The 16,785-nt window shown below is 39.4% G+C and overlaps 1 protein-coding gene across 1 annotated transcript in view; it reads left to right on the forward strand.

The window, feature by feature from the left end:
* Positions 1–16,785, forward strand: part of luzp2 (leucine zipper protein 2) — a 299,582-nt gene that overhangs the window by 85,841 nt on the left and 196,956 nt on the right. Inside the window, exon 3 of the mRNA XM_079825036.1 lies at positions 9,548–10,359. Coding sequence (XP_079681162.1) covers positions 10,298–10,359 — 62 coding nt within the window. The 5' untranslated portion in view covers positions 9,548–10,297. The remainder of the gene's footprint in view (positions 1–9,547; positions 10,360–16,785) is intronic.

The raw sequence follows: 16,785 nt of genomic DNA on the forward strand, positions 1-16,785 counted from the left end.
TGCCTATAGACTAAACATGTAATGCTTATTTAGCATGTTTTATCAAAGATGATAAGGGTACTGTTTCAAAACTATTTCAAAACCTGTTTCGAGGTTTACGCTTTCCAACCTTCTGGGCGTTGTTGCCGTGCAAATGAGCGGCCATTTTGGTTGAAAATGGTGTCTTGTAAAAGTAAATGACTAATGATTATTTACAACAGAAATAAATCACATCGTCACATATTTTGGCTACAAGAAACTGAACACACAAAGATAAAGCACATGTCAATAAGAAAGCAATTCATACTATTCCACACAAAATGTTTAATGATAAAACAGACCAAATATTTCTGAATTGCTTTTTATGGAAGACTCAGAGAGAAAACTCAGTATAGTGTAAACACTGGATTTAGTTATTACTCCTCCATTTTTCAACACGAACACAGCAGGCAGCTCAAGAGAACAACTTCTGTTGTTGAACAGCATGAGATTGTGTGAATCATGATCCCCTTTGATTTGACCCATATACACAATACTTTGTGCTTGACTTTGTACAATTGCTTTGTTTCAGTTTCTTGTAATCATATTTAACATATTCATGTAATATGCACAAAAATATTATGCCCATTGGGTCGTTCCGTTTCATATCAATCAAATTTCGGAAAGTTCCCCAGCTCAAATATTTAATTTTGTTAATATTTTTTCTGTAGAAAGACAAACATAAATAGTGATGAAAACCAAAATATTAAATGTGGTGGATAAATATTTACTGAGTAATTCACTGTTTTGTAAAGGAGGGTCAAAATGACAATTTTCACCTGAGATTTAAAGCCAATTTACAGGGGTGTAAAAATGACTTTACAAAGATGATAATTTGGTTTTTGACCACTTAAAATGTCTACAATTTACCAATTTACTCATGGAGGCGCATTAAGATCTCCATATCTCTGGGATTGAACCATCTAGGGCCTTGAAAATGAAGATACCAAAAGAAAGCTTTGTTAAGAACTAGAATTGATATTAAGATATCTTTTAAACTTTTTGAATTACAATCACGCAAACTTGAGGCGAGACTGTAACCGTTGGCATAATATGCAACAATGATAGGTAAAGTCAACAGATTTTACTAATAGACCTACCAATCTCTGTAAAAAATAAAATAATGATGTTGCATCTTTCTAAATAGTTTTTACACCTCTATAAAATAGCTTTTAATCTCAGTTGAAAATTTTCATTTTGACCCCCCTCCCTATTCAAAATGTGACATTTCATATTTTGGCTTTCATCACTATTTATGTTTAGCCTTATCTTACCAGACTACCTTACATTTCATTTGTACAGAGAGTCTGGCCACTCTCCATTGACAAGCCAACTCCTTCACCACTAACGGAGCGAGCTGGAAAATCAAACTTTTCCCGGACCCCGTGGGGAGGAGGGCCACAACATCATGGCCACCAACAAAACTCAGCAAAGATTGTTCTTGCTCCAGCTTTAACTTCTGGATATTCAGAAGTGGTGCCACAACGGACCGAATGGCTTCGCTCGCATTTTTCTCCGCGCCATCACTGAACTACAACACAAACTAGCGCACAACATCAACGGCATGGTTCTCCGCCACTCCCTCTGTTCGCTGATTGGACCGGTTAATATTTGGCTGGAGAAAACCAGCGAATATACCGCAAACCCAGACGACGTACTAAAGAAAAAACGAAAATTGAGCGGAAGTGCGTAGGAGGGCGGAGCCAGCAAATTTATGTGTCTTTCTACAGAAAAAATATTAAAGGGGTGGTTGCATGCGATTTCACTTTTTTAACTTTAGTTAGTGTGTAATGTTGCTGCTTGAGCATAAACAGTATCTGCAAAGTTACAGCGCTGAAAGTTCAATGCAAACGGAGATATTGTCTTTTAAAGTTATGGCAGTTTATTGCCTACAAAAACGGCCGGTTTGGACTACAACAAGCTTCTTCCCGGGTTGGTGACATCATAAACCCTTGCTATTAACATAAACACTGCCCCCGTGAACACGCAACAAAGTGGGCGAGGCCACGTCGCAGTCATTACGAAAGAGATGGAGTTGTTGCAGAACTACAAACTACATTTGGCCATCGAACCAATCTAAGACCATTGCGTTTTTCGGAGGGATGGGCTTCATAGAAGCAGGAAGCAAACGAGCCGTTCAAAGGACAGTGGAGACAGCGGTGTGGAATAAAGGTAAAATATAAGAAAAATACAGCGTTTAAAAAAAAAAAGTATTAAGACATGTTATACTGCGCCCCATAAACACAACCAAGCCTAGAAAAAAAACACGGAACCACCCCTTTAACAAAAGAAAAAATTTGAGCCGGGGACATCTGGTTGAGTTGACACGGAATGACCCATTGCTAAAATCATTTTTGTCTTTTTTATTATTAAAAATATATCAACATCCTTAAAACAAGATACATTTACTAACCCTTTTCAGAAAATATATCTTTTGAATTAAGTTAACCACATTGTCTGTTCTTCCCTTGATTTAAGCATGATGGATGAGGACGGGTATATGATTTTTGCTTTAAACAAATAAACTTAATTGAATATTTATTTGACATCCAGTCAAATTATCTTATTATAAGGTGGTTTAGAATGTTTTTTTTTTTTTTACCAGAAAACAAGACACCCCTCCCCCCACAGACCATCCTTCTTTTTCCTTGTCATTGTTCTTCTAAAAGCACTCTTCATTTCTCTTAAATCTGACAGGAGACATGTTTTCCTTCACCTTGTCCGCAGCGAGACAGACTGCTGGAGGTGTGACTAAGACAAATACGAGCAGATTACTAAAGATACGTATTGCAGTCCCGAAGGCCAGGGACCCCACTCATCTGTGACAACTCCCTGAGTGCCTATGCAACCCATGACGCTCTAATTAGACGCAAATCAAATAGGTGCGGAATTAGGAGCAGGGAGTAGAACTAAGGGACAATAGACTCCAAACTCCATTAGTGGTCTAATGGAAACCATCCATCATTCTTTTACAACACGACCTCTACCGCCGACACATCTTTCTTCCATTTCCACTGTTCTGATCATAGAACTTGAATCAGTCAGCCTTCCATTGCTGAAAGCAATGGCTATCCCTAAATCTTTTATTCCCTTTGAAGACAAAAATAGTGCGAGAGAGACAGGTAAAAAGAGGGATGGCTACTTCAGACCCTCCACTTTTTCAGTTTCCTAATGAGTTTTGGTTGTTTTGATTCTGCTCTAGCCCTCATATTAAAGCATTTTGTTTTAGAAGTTGCCTTTTTCAAAGTATTAACAAAGTATTCGTATTAAAAGGACCGTTCACATAAAAAAGAACATGTTATGACTTTCTTCTGCAGAACGCAAAATATGTTTTGAAGGCTTGCTTTTCTTTTTGCCATGAAATTACAATAAGTTAGTGCTTAAGCTTTTAAGCTTAAACATTATGCAAATGCAACATAAAGTATCGGTTGCACTTTATTTTACAATACATGCACTTTCAATGCACTTAACCACAAAAGTACTGGGTAATGTATAGTTAATTACTCAAGTTAAGGTTTAGGGGAAGGTTCAGGGTTAGTACCTAGTTATTATCCAGTTAGTGTCATTACCCCTGTAAGTACATGTGAAACAGGACTGTAAAATAAAGTGCTACCAAAGTATCATAAAATTCTGTGCATATGCCAAATCCATTTGATATCTTTGTGTATAAAATGGACCAAAACATATTCATTATTCATTGCCCTTCCTTGGTGCATTCATGAAAAAAGAGTTGCATTGTTGCAAATGTCAAATGAGTCAGATCTTTTAAACGAATTGGTTGATTCAGTTCTCAGAAAGGGTCTGAATGATTTGTGAATCAAATGTATCCGGTTCTCAAGTTTGGCTCGATGTCCTATCCAGCGGTTATCCGCAGATTATCAGTAAGTAATTGGGACCGACTTTATATTAGGTGGTCTTAAAGGGTTAGTTCACCCAAAAATGAAAATTCTGTCATTAATTACTCACCCTCATGTCGTTGGACACCCGTAAGACCTCCGTTCATATTCGGAACACAAATGAAGATATTTTAGTTGAAAGCTGATGCTGAGAAAGGCTTCACACAGGCCTCCATTGGCATTCAGTACATTGACACTTCCAAGATCCATGAAAGGCACTTAAAACGTCGTTACAAAGTCTATCTCACCACAGTGGCTCTACAATAATCATACAATGCGACGACAATAGTTTTTGTGCGCAAAAAAAAATCAAAAGAACACCTTTATCCAGCTTGTTATTGCCTTCCGCGTGTGTCTCCACGACGCATGCGCGAGAATATGACGTAGCGCCGGGGCTCGGGATTCCATGAAATGCACACTCTAACCCCATTTTGAGCACTACGCCGAGACCTAAAGCACGATCAATGTAGAATCCAACAGCTTAGACACGCGCGTCTTCCTCTGCTCGTAAACAAATCGCTTCTGGGTCATATGTCCGAACGCCGGATCTGCGTCATATTCTCGCGCATGCGTCGTGGAGGCATACACGGAAGTCGAGAACAAGTTGGATAAAGGTGTTATTTTGATTTTTTTTTGCGCACAAAAACTATTGTCGTCGCATTGTATGATTATTGTAGAGCCACTGTGGTGAGATAGACTTTGTAACGACGTTTTAAGTGCCTTTCATGGATCTTGGAAGTGTCAATGTACTGAATGCCAATGGAGGCCTGTGTGAAGCCTTTCTCAGCATCAGCTTTCAACTAAAATATCTTCATTTGTGTTCCGAATATGAACGGAGGTCTTACGGGTGTCCAACGACATGAGGGTGAGTAATTAATGACAGAATTTTCATTTTTGGGTGAACTAACCCTTTAACTACTATGTACTAGCGTTTTAATTAATCATTTGATACAATGTGTATATACATGCTTTTACATTGTACCTAAATTGTTTTATTAGTTGTATGTAATTACATCTGTAATTCATTTACATTTATAATTACACTGTTGACACTTCCCTTCCACCTAACCCTACCCTTAAACTTACCCGTACCACCACACCTGTCCCTAACTTTACCCTTAAACTTACTCACACCACTACACATGTCCCTAACTTTACCCTTAAACTTACCCACACCACCACACCTGTCCCTAACTTTACCCTTAAACTTACTCACACCACTACACCTGTCCTTAACTTTACCCTTAAACTTACCCACACCACTACACCTGTCCCTAACTTTACCCTTAAACTTACCCACACCACCACACCTGTCTCTAACTTTACCCTTAAACTTACCCACACCACCACACCTGTCCCTAACTTTACCCTTAAACTTACCCACACCACCACACCTGTCTCTAACTTTACCCTTAAACTTACCCACACCACCACACCTGTCCCTTACTTTACCCTTAAACTTACCCACACCACCACACCTGTCCCTAACTTTACCCTTAAACTTACACACCACCACACCTGTCCCTAACTTTACCCTTAAACTTACCCACACCACCACACCTGTCCCTAACTTTACCCTCAAACTTACCCACACCACACCTGTCTCTAACTTTACCCTCAAACTTACCCACACCACACCTGTCTCTAACTTTACCCTTAAACTTACCCACACCACCACACCTGTCCCTAACCCTACCCTTAAACTTACCCACACCACACCTGTCCCTTACTTTACCCTTAAACTTACCCACACCACACCTGTCTCTAACTTTACCCTCAAACTTACCCACACCACACCTGTCTCTAACTTTACCCTTAAACTTACCCACACCACCACACCTGTCCCTAACCCTACCCTTAAACTTACCCACACCACACCTGTCCCTTACTTTACCCTTAAACTTACCCACACCACACCTGTCCCTTACTTTACCCTTAAACTTACCCACACCACACCTGTCCCTTACTTTACCCTTAAACTTACCCACACCACCACACCTGTCCCTAACTTTACCCTTAAACTTACTCACACCACTACACCTGTCCCTAACTCTACCCTTAAACTTACCCACACCACCACACCTGTCCCTAACTTTACCCTTAAACTTACTCACACCACTACACCTGTCCTTAACTTTACCCTTAAACTTACCCACACCACTACACCTGTCCCTAACTTTACCCTTAAACTTACCCACACCACCACACCTGTCTCTAACTTTACCCTTAAACTTACCCACACCACCACACCTGTCCCTAACTTTACCCTTAAACTTACCCACACCACCACACCTGTCTCTAACTTTACCCTTAAACTTACCCACACCACCACACCTGTCCCTTACTTTACCCTTAAACTTACCCACACCACCACACCTGTCCCTAACTTTACCCTTAAACTTACACACCACCACACCTGTCCCTAACTTTACCCTTAAACTTACCCACACCACCACATCTGTCCCTAACTTTACCCTCAAACTTACCCACACCACACCTGTCTCTAACTTTACCCTCAAACTTACCCACACCACACCTGTCTCTAACTTTACCCTTAAACTTACCCACACCACCACACCTGTCCCTAACCCTACCCTTAAACTTACCCACACCACCACATCTGTCCCTAACTTTACCCTCAAACTTACCCACACCACACCTGTCCCTTACTTTACCCTTAAACTTACCCACACCACACCTGTCCCTTACTTTACCCTTAAACTTACCCACACCACCACACCTGTCCCTAACTTTACCCTTAAACTTACTCACACCACTACACCTGTCCCTAACTCTACCCTTAAACTTACCCACACCACCACACCTGTCCCTAACTTTACCCTTAAACTTACTCACACCACTACACCGGTCCCTAACTCTACCCTTAAACTTACCCACACCACCACACCTGTCCCTAACTTTACCCTTAAACTTACCCACACCACTACACCTGTCCCTAACTTTACCATTAAACTTACCCACACCACTACACCTGTCCCTAACTTTACCATTAAACTTACCCACACCACTACACCTGTCCCTAACTTTACCATTAAACTTACTCACACCACTACACCTGTCCCTAACTTTACCATTAAACTTACCCACACCACTACACCTGTCCCTAACTTTACCCTAAGGCCACCTAATATAAAGTGGGACCAATAATTGTTTTAAATTTAGTCTGTTCCTCACATAAAGCTCATGGAATAGTGAATCTTAAACACTTCAGTTCATATTCATTGTAATCCCATACAAAAAGCAATACAGTCTTTCACAGTAAATAACTAAAGTAAATGATTGGTAAATTGTTAACATTTCCGGTTACACTTTATTTGGTAACTTTATATTACAGTGTCCTTGTTACATATGTTACATGTACTTAGTAATAACAGTTAATTATGCATAATTACATACAGCTAACCCTCAACCAAATCCTAATCCTACCCTAACCCTATAGTAAGTACATGATGTTAATTAATATTACTCCGCACTTAAATGTATAATTAAACTGTAACAATGACACCTTAAAATAAAGTGTAACCCTTTATTTTAAGGTGACATAGTTACTTTTACTTAATAAGTACTATAGAGTTAGGGTTTGGTTTAAAGTTAGATACTTGTAATTATGCACAATTTACTGTTATTACTTTATTAAGTACATGTAATAACGTGTAACTACGTCACTTTAAAATAAAATAAAGTGTTAGTATACACCTTATTGATGATGCATACAGTCATGTGTATATACACCGATACACCTAATATTGTGTTGGTCCCCCTTTGGCTGCCAAAGCAGCCCTGACCTGTTGAGGCATGGACTCCACTAGACCCCTGAAGGTGCTGTAGTATCTGGCACCAATATGTTAGCAGCAGATCCTTTAAATCCTGCAAGTTGCGAGGTGGGGCCTCCATGGATTGGACTTGTTTGTTCAGCACATCCCACAGATGCTCGATTGGATTGAGATCTGGGGAATTTGGAGGCCAAGTCAACAGCTCAAACTCGTTGTGCTCCTAAAACCATTCATGAACCATTTTTGGATTGTGGCAGGCGCATTATCCTGCTGAAAGAGCCACAGCCACCAGGGAATACTGTTTCCATGAAAGGGTGTATATGGTCTGCAACAATGCGTAGGTAGGTGGTACGTGTCAAAGTAACATCCACATGGATGGCAGGACCCAAGGTTTCCCAGCAGAACATTGCCCAAAGCATCACGCTGCCTCCAACGGCTTCCCTTCTTCCCATCGTAGTGCATCCTGGTGCCATGTGTTCCCCAAGCGATGCACACACACCCGGCCATCCATGTGATGTAAAAGAAAATGTGATTCATCAGACCAGGCCACCTTCTTCCATTACTCCGTGGTCCAGTTCTGATGCCCATTGTTGGAGCTTTCGGCGGTGGACAGGGGTCAGTACGGGCACCCTGACTGGTCTGCGGCTATGCCGCCCCATACGCAACAAACTGCGATGCACTGTGTATTCTGACACCTTTCTATCAGAACAAGCATTAACTTCTTGAGCAATTTGAGCTCCAGTAGCTCGTCTGTTTGATGGGACCACACGGGCCAGCCTTCGCTCCCCATGTGCATCAATGAGCATTGACCGCCCTTGACCCTTTTGCCGGTTCACCACTGTTCATTCCTTGGAGCACTTTTGATAGAGACTGACCACTGCAGACCGGGAACACCCCACAAGAGCTGCCGTTTTGGAGATGCTCTGTGCCAGTCGTCTAGCCATCACAATTTGGCCCTTGTCAAACTCGCTCAAATCCTCACATTTGCCCATTTCTCCTGCTTCTAACACATCAACTTTGAGGACAAAACGTTCACTTGCTGCCTAATAAATCCCACCCACTAACAGGTGCAGTGATGAAGAGATAGTCAGTGTTATTCACTTATACTGTTATGCCTGATCTGTGTATACTGTATATACAGTCGAGCAGAGCATTATAATGATATAATTATAATTTCTCTATAATGATTTTCAATGGAAAAATGAGAAACTGCGCATTGCATATTCTGGGTTCATATGCTTGCCTGTACATAGTATGCATCATCAGCATTGAATTTGGTCTAATATCATAATAATTTGGACTTACTACAATAATACTTTGTACAAACCTGGTAAAAAATGACTTGCGGCAATGGATGAAAGCCTTGGTTTGCCCTCCTGGAGGGTGTAAGGATGTGATGTCATGTGTAAACTGAATTGATTGGATTCGATCAGATGGTCTCACCCAAAACATTCCTATTACTATGTCGGCTGGTCAGGGTGCTGTGTTTTTTTTTGGTAAAATCAGCCAGAAATCTAGCATTTTAGATAAAGTCAGGATGGAAGTAGTGACAGATTTTCTGAATTGTGATATACATGACATAGAGTATTAAAAAAGGCGGGAATTGGTTGTTGATTGGATGGAGGCATGCGAGCTGATTTAAATACATTTTAAGTCTCGGGTCAATTTAAAAAATAAATAATAAAATATGTATGGTTGAATCGTTCACAATACGATCAATAACATGCATTTAGAAAATAGATGGTGTGAATTTCCATCTCATGGCGATTTAAATATTAATCAATGGGAAATGACATCATGTAGTTTGATGTTGATTTGTTTTGTTTTCTTTCTGTCCAGGATTTGAACACCGTTTTGAGAAGGCGAATGAGACATCAGATGCAGCACGGCAGAAAGGTAAAGGAAAGTGACTGCGTGACTAATACATTTATCATCATCGGTTTACCCTCTTAATCGCACAATATGAGACGGTGTGCAGGGAAATGTCTCATCAATTACTTTGACGGACAACAGAGAACAAAATGTCAAACTAATGAACCCTGCCATCAAAGTGTAATCTCCAGGAAAATTGATTAATTTGGTCTTTGTGGAGTAACCCTGTTCGCCTCGAGCCCAGATAATCGCCCTCCCCCGTCCCAAGCCAGATGGATATCGTGCGGGACACACCAGCAGGTATTCATCTCGCCGTGGAACGCAGAAGAGAAAGACGGGGAGCCACTGGCTGTATTGATGCTGACATCAACTCACCACCTCAAATCATTCTCCAGTCTTCCTCTCCGGATCCCCCCCGCCCCTGCACCCTAGTTTCTGGCCATTAATAAATCCGTCCGTCTCCCCGTCCCTGCTATTTGAAGCCGAAGAGCCCCGCACTTTCACATTTACAGACCGCTTGCAGCGTTGCATCTGTCTGCCGCGCAGTGTGTGCCTGCGTTAACGTGTGTGTGCACCACAGAAAGAAAGAGAGAGAGAGAGAGAGAGCGTGTGAGCGAGCCAGCGAGGAGAGGGAGAGCGAACGGGAGAAGGGAAAAGCGAGCGATCGAGAGAAAAAGGGGCAAAGAGACACCGAGTGCATGAGAGCAAGACAAAGCAATGAAATTCATCGGAGCCGTTTACCTCCTGTTCCTCCTTCCTGCTTTAAGCTTCAACAGCAGGTAAGAGCAGATTTACATCTCCGGCTTTATCCTTCAACCACATCGGTCTGTCTGCCGCGGACACAATAGCTGATTATACTCATCCGTGACAACAACCACAGTGATGTGCGCTAGTGTTAAAGCCTCTGTCTGTGCTTAAAAATCTCCCAAGAGAGAAGCACAGTGATTGAGACGGCTGCGAGAGCGAGGTGAAGGATGCTTAACAGCTCAACTTTTTCCTGCCTCCTCAGCTCTGGGCTTGGCTGGTGCCGCAGACAAAACAGAGCCGTTCGCTTTCTGGCACACGGAGTGAGTGAAATGTGGCTTGTGGCTCGCGGGAAGGTGCAAGTTTTGTGGCAGAGCTTTGGGATGCCTGTGCGATTGCAGAATGTGTGTGTGTGTGTGTGTGTGCGTGTGTATTATGCAGTGAGGGGGAGAATCTGAGATGAGGAATAAAGAGAGAAGAAAGGCTAAGCCAGGAGGAGTCTTGCAGAGTCAGGGAGTTTTCAAGGATTGATCATTAATTTAACTACTGATAAAGCCGTGCCTCTTCCTCTCTGAACCCAGAGCACGGGAAAGGTCAGTGAGCATTCAGCCAAGATTGGAACATTGACTTTATCATCTGTGGGGTGTTCTTCATGCTCTTTTTGGGTGAATTAAACGGCGTATTAATAGCTTATTTGCTCTGCAAATACTTCTGCCCTTTAGACTTGTCCAGGGAGTGGCCCTCCAGTACACATGCTTGCAATGCTAACATTGATATAGTCATTGTTAACAGACACACACACACACACACACGCTTTGCCGTTAGTGTGTAACATTTATTTCAAAATCATTTTTAATTGAAAACAAAACAAAACTGGCAGATGTGCTTGCCAGATATCCAGTGTTCTGTCCTTGGCCTCCCGGTGGCTGGATGTTTTACAGTTCATAATCACAACTATATATCTTGCTAACATGCAAAAAATGCTTTTCTTACTTAGTATTTTTGTCTTGTTTTCAGTCCAAATATCTAAAAAAATCTTACATTAAGAAGCATTTACAAGACAAGCAAAAGTTTTTGTCTTGTTTTGGGGGAAAATAACTCAACATTAAGGGAGTTTTTGCTTAAAATAAGCGAAATAATCTGCCAATGGGGTAAGCAAAATAATCTTGTTTTCTGTTTGAATTAAGATTATTTTGCTTACCCCATTGGCAGATTATTTTGCTAATTTTAAGCAAAAACTCACTTAATTTTGAGTTATTTCCCCCCAAAACAAGACAATCATTTTTATTTGGCTAGTAAATGCTTCTTGTTTTGAGAATTTTTAGATGTTTGGACCAGAAACAAGACAAAAATACTAAGTAAGAAAAGCATTTTTTGCAGTCAAGCTACTTAAACATCTGCTTTGTACTTAAAATATAATAACCAACTATTACAAAACATTTGACAGTATTTTACAGCCAAAACACAAGCATTTTCATTACGTTTATAATAGCAATAATGCTATTTTAAATTAAAGTGTTTTATTTTAATGTTGCATTGTAATATATTTTTATTTTATTATTATACATCACATTTTTTCGTCCTTGTTTTAAATGAGATCCATAGCATCTACTCCTCTGATCAAAGTTTATTAATCGGGCTTAAACATTATACACTTAAATCAAAGACGTGGCCTGAATGAAGTATGTTAATGTGGTCATCTTATAACGTGAAGATAAATTAATCTCACTTGCTTTTTCTTAATGCGAGACATCTATCAAGGCCAGTGTCTGCGAGTCACATCTCCAGATTCTCATTAGGACAATGTCAAACACACATTTGACATACCTTTGAGATTAATTTTTCTATACAAACCCAGATGCGACTGCATTGAAAGTGACACTGGATGATGATGCTTTGATGTTTACATATTCAATTGACGTTTCCAGACATTTCCTTGTGTTTACAAGTATATTTATGCATATGGTAGCCGCTTTTATACGAAGAGCCTTGCGTTGCATTCAAGGTACACATTTTTATCCGCTCTTTCTTTCTCTGGGAATCGAACCCATGACCTTGCCGTTCTTGCTAGTGATTCTACAGATCATTTGCTTTCAGTTCTTATTTACGACTTTTTAACTTTTCTTTTTATTACTAAAGGCATCAAATACATTTCAAAATTCTCTGCAGTTATTTTTTTTGGCACAAGGTCAAACTCTCAACCATTGAGATGCAGTGCAGAAAAACAACCTACAATGACTCAAGTGGTGTAAAACAACACTTGCCCTAATTTCCCTTGATTTCTCTCAGAGTGAGCATCATTAAGACTCTTGTATGTTCACAACAGTCATGTTATTTGTTGTCTTTGGTGATTCTTTTTGTGTGTATATAACATCATATTTGGTTTTGTTGCTAATCACAGCTAATCTAGCACACTAAGATGAGTCTGTCACTTTTGCCTAGTTTATCTTTTCAGTGATCATGGACTCTGAGAGAAATGGTCCATAAAATCGCATATCAAGAATTTGAGTTTTTTAACTCTTCCCCTGCCATTGACGGAAATTTCTGGCTTTCCTTTATACAATAGGGGGCACTATTGTCTTCTGAAAGAGTACTAAATCTCCTGATCAAAACACATGCTATCTCTTGTTTCTGCTTCTTTTTCGCTTATGTAAGCAGATGCATATGTAAAATAACGGGATCATCAACATTAGACAGCAGACAAATCAAAACCGCCTAATGTTACTGAATGAAATGTCGACCCAGGACGAGCTATCGGACTGTGAAGCTTTGGGGGTGTTGACGGACTCTATCTACTCCATCTGTGTTTTGAGCATCATTCTGAATCTGATCTGGACGTAGTCTTTGAAAAATAACACCATTTTCTCAGCTTTTTGCTTTTTTGTAAACCTGTTAAGACCTACGGCCATTTAAGGCATTTACGTGTCTCTGTTTGATAGCCAATGGAAACTGGAACCAAATGGGAAGCAAAATAATTATTTTTGCATACAAAATCAGAGAGGTTACACTTTCAGATCAAGCCTCCAACATGTTTTCATCCTCTAATGAGTCTGCACAAATTGCGTAATATGAGCACAGGCACTAACTAAACACAAATATGTCGATTTCACATGGCGTTTTTGCTCATAACTTCAAGAAACGTGCACAGATCGTAGAAAATGCATTATTTACAGCAGATTCTCTGAATGAAAAATCCACATAATCCATTGCATTGATCACAAGATATTCCTGGAGGAACAATTTAAAAAATGCCCATTATTGGACATCAAGGGCTAACAAAAAGGCTACCTTGGTTCCAAATGCTGTAATTTTGGATTACTTTATGCTATCACCACAAACTTTGATCCAGATTCAGCTCACATGTAGGGGAACTTCAATAAGAAATGGTTTCCTCCAACCTTATTTCCAGTTTGTCAAATAAGAAAGATTTTTAGAAAATTTTTATAAAAATGATATGTACTTTTGTCAGTTTCTCAGCATGAGAATGTCCAAAAGTAATGTAATTTTATATTTTTTAAAAATTTAAATTTTCTAAAAACTGTTTTCACTTTCCTTTGCTATAGTTTTGGAGTTATGAGTCTTTACTTTTGTGTATGTCAGTTGATGGACTCGATCTACTCCATCTGTGTTTTGATCATCGTTCTGAATCCGAGCTGGATGTAGTCTTTGAAAAAAACACAATTCTCTCAGCTTTTTTGCTCAAAAGGTTGCTGTGCTCATGTCTGCTTAAGAGCCAATAGAAACTGCAACCAAATGGGTAGCAAAATAATTATCTTTGCATACAAAATCAGATTCAAAATGCTTTCAGTGTACACTTTCAGAGAATGTCCAATTGTAATGTAATTTATATTTTCTAAAAATGTAAAAAGTGTTCTATCAAACGATACATACCTTTTCACTCTCTTTTGCTATCTTTTTGGAGTTATGAGTCTTTACTTTTGTGTATATCACTCAAAAAAAAACAACTCTAAAAATGCCTTCAGGTCTTAAAGGGGCTATATGCGTTTTTCTGAAATTTAAACTTGCGACTGACACCTGTGCCCAAAAAACAGAACTGCTCTCATTTTCTGCTCGCTCTCGCAGCGGTGGTGACGTCACATCCGCAGACAGCGCGGGAAAAGACGACCCGCCAGAAAATAGGAAAAATAGGATACAGGCTTATAGGTGCACCCACTGTGAGCGGACAAGGTGTCAGTATGCTCCTCAGGAGATGTTTGAGTCATAAATGGTAAAATAAAAAGGCTATTGTTACGTTTATTTTGGGGAAAAAGTTGCATATAGCCCCTTTAAAGGGATAAGAAACGTACCCACATTCAAGTGTTGATAAGCTAGAATAAAACAGGTTGTTTCGTTTTAAAGAAGAGGCTCTGATCTTTCTTTATATATATTGCATGTTCAGATATTCATACAACAAAATTCTCTGGGGGCCATGAAATTCGTGAAAATGATCAAAAATGCTGGCAACTTTTTAAAAAACAGCTGGCGTGGAAAGAGTTAAATCAAGAGTTTTTACAGTAAAAGAGAGAGTTGCATAGAGCTCATAATATCCAAAAAATCATACATTCCCACTTCTAATGAGTATAGAAATTTTAGTTTTTAAATTGTAAACTACATTTTTGATGTATCCTTCAATTTTTAAACGACTTCCTTCAGATACTTTGGTTAAAAACATGGTCATAGAATATGTTTGCGCAGCTCTCATTTAGATATCCAGAATCCCTGCTCAGCAGTAAACCGCTCTCATGCCAACAGCGAAAACGCTTTCTCACAATCTACACCAACATTTCATCAATTCTGCTTACTGGTCTGCAAAGCTCAACAGACACGTGTATTGAACTACACATGTATAAATCAGCAAAGCTGTAGTATTCAGCATTTTATACAGAGAGATGATTACATTATGCTGCATAAGCATTTGATGTTTGGGGAAACCTACTCCAAACAGAAGCTGTACTGAGCGATTTCATCAGAGCCCCTTAAGTAGCACAAAAACGGCTAGATGGGTTGAGGTGTTGTTAATTGAATTCTTCCACAGCTACATGTGCATGGCATGCCTGCGCACTGCGATGATGAATAGGTCAGGTTATGGCTGATGAATGAATTGGGAACTTCATTTGAAAGGGTAACCGTGACCTTGCAACACTCACCCCATATAACAGTAAATCTCGAACAGTAAAAGAAAAGGACTATTCCTGCATGTATACATTTTCACCCCCGTAGGTTTGCATAAGCATTGCGGTGTGTGCGTGTTACGCTCCATATATCATCGCTTTGGTAATACATCACTGTATGTGTCAGAATTTGTTATGCATTCATACAAGGCCATACACTTATCATGGAATTCTTATACCTTGGGTGGTCTTTATATTTAAAGTTTACACACACACACACACACACACACACACACACACACACACACACACACACACACACACACACACACACACACACACACACACACACACACACACACACACACACACACACACACACACACACACACACACACACACACACACACACACACACATATATTAAGCAGCACAACTGTTTTCAACACTGATAATAGTAAGAAATGTTTCTTGAGCATCAAATCATAGAATGATTTCTGAAGGGTCATGTGACAATGAAGACTTGAGTAATGATGCTGAAAAGTCAACTTTTCAACTGGAATAAATTAAAATACATTTAAAATATATTGAAATGTGTAAATATATTGTGGTTACACTTAATTTTAAGGTGACAGTTACATTGTACTTACTCAAATATGCACTGAGCAATAACGTACTTACTATAGATTTAGGGTTTGGTTTAAAGCGAATTACTTGTAATTATGCGTAATTTACTGTTATTACTATAGGAAGTACATGTAGTAACGTGTAGACACCTTAAAATAAAGTGTTATCTTTTAATATTGTAATATTTCACAATATTACTGCTTTTAGTGTATTTTTAATCAAATAAATGCAGCATTTGTGAGCATAAGAAACTTCCTTGGAAAACTTTAAAAACCTCACCGGTCCTAAACAGTTTATGTTCAGCTAATATGTATATATATAATATATATATATATAATATATATTATATTTCTTCATTCAATTCGGTCACCATTTACTCATCCATTTTGCAATCCTGTATGCCTTTATTGTACGGAACACAAAATATATTTCGAATAATGTTTTTGTACATTTAATGAAAGTCAGTGGGGTTCAAAACAACACTGGACCTCATTGACTTTATATGAAAAAAAGGCAACATGAGTTCCACATGAGGGTCATGTCTCATTTTTTGGATGGCCTACCCCTTTAGCACATTCTTTTACGCTTTGTTTGAATGTCAAATTCCAGAATATGATGGTGAAAAGTTCTCACACATGCTCGGATGAGTTGTTAAACGTCTCTTTATCACGTCCTCTATATTGTGGCTGTGGGTTTTGGTTTCCCGGCTCGAGTGGTTTAGTT

Source organism: Gobio gobio (genome assembly GCF_949357685.1).
Source record: "Gobio gobio genome assembly, chromosome: 9".
Classification (NCBI taxonomy): domain Eukaryota; kingdom Metazoa; phylum Chordata; class Actinopteri; order Cypriniformes; family Gobionidae; genus Gobio; species Gobio gobio.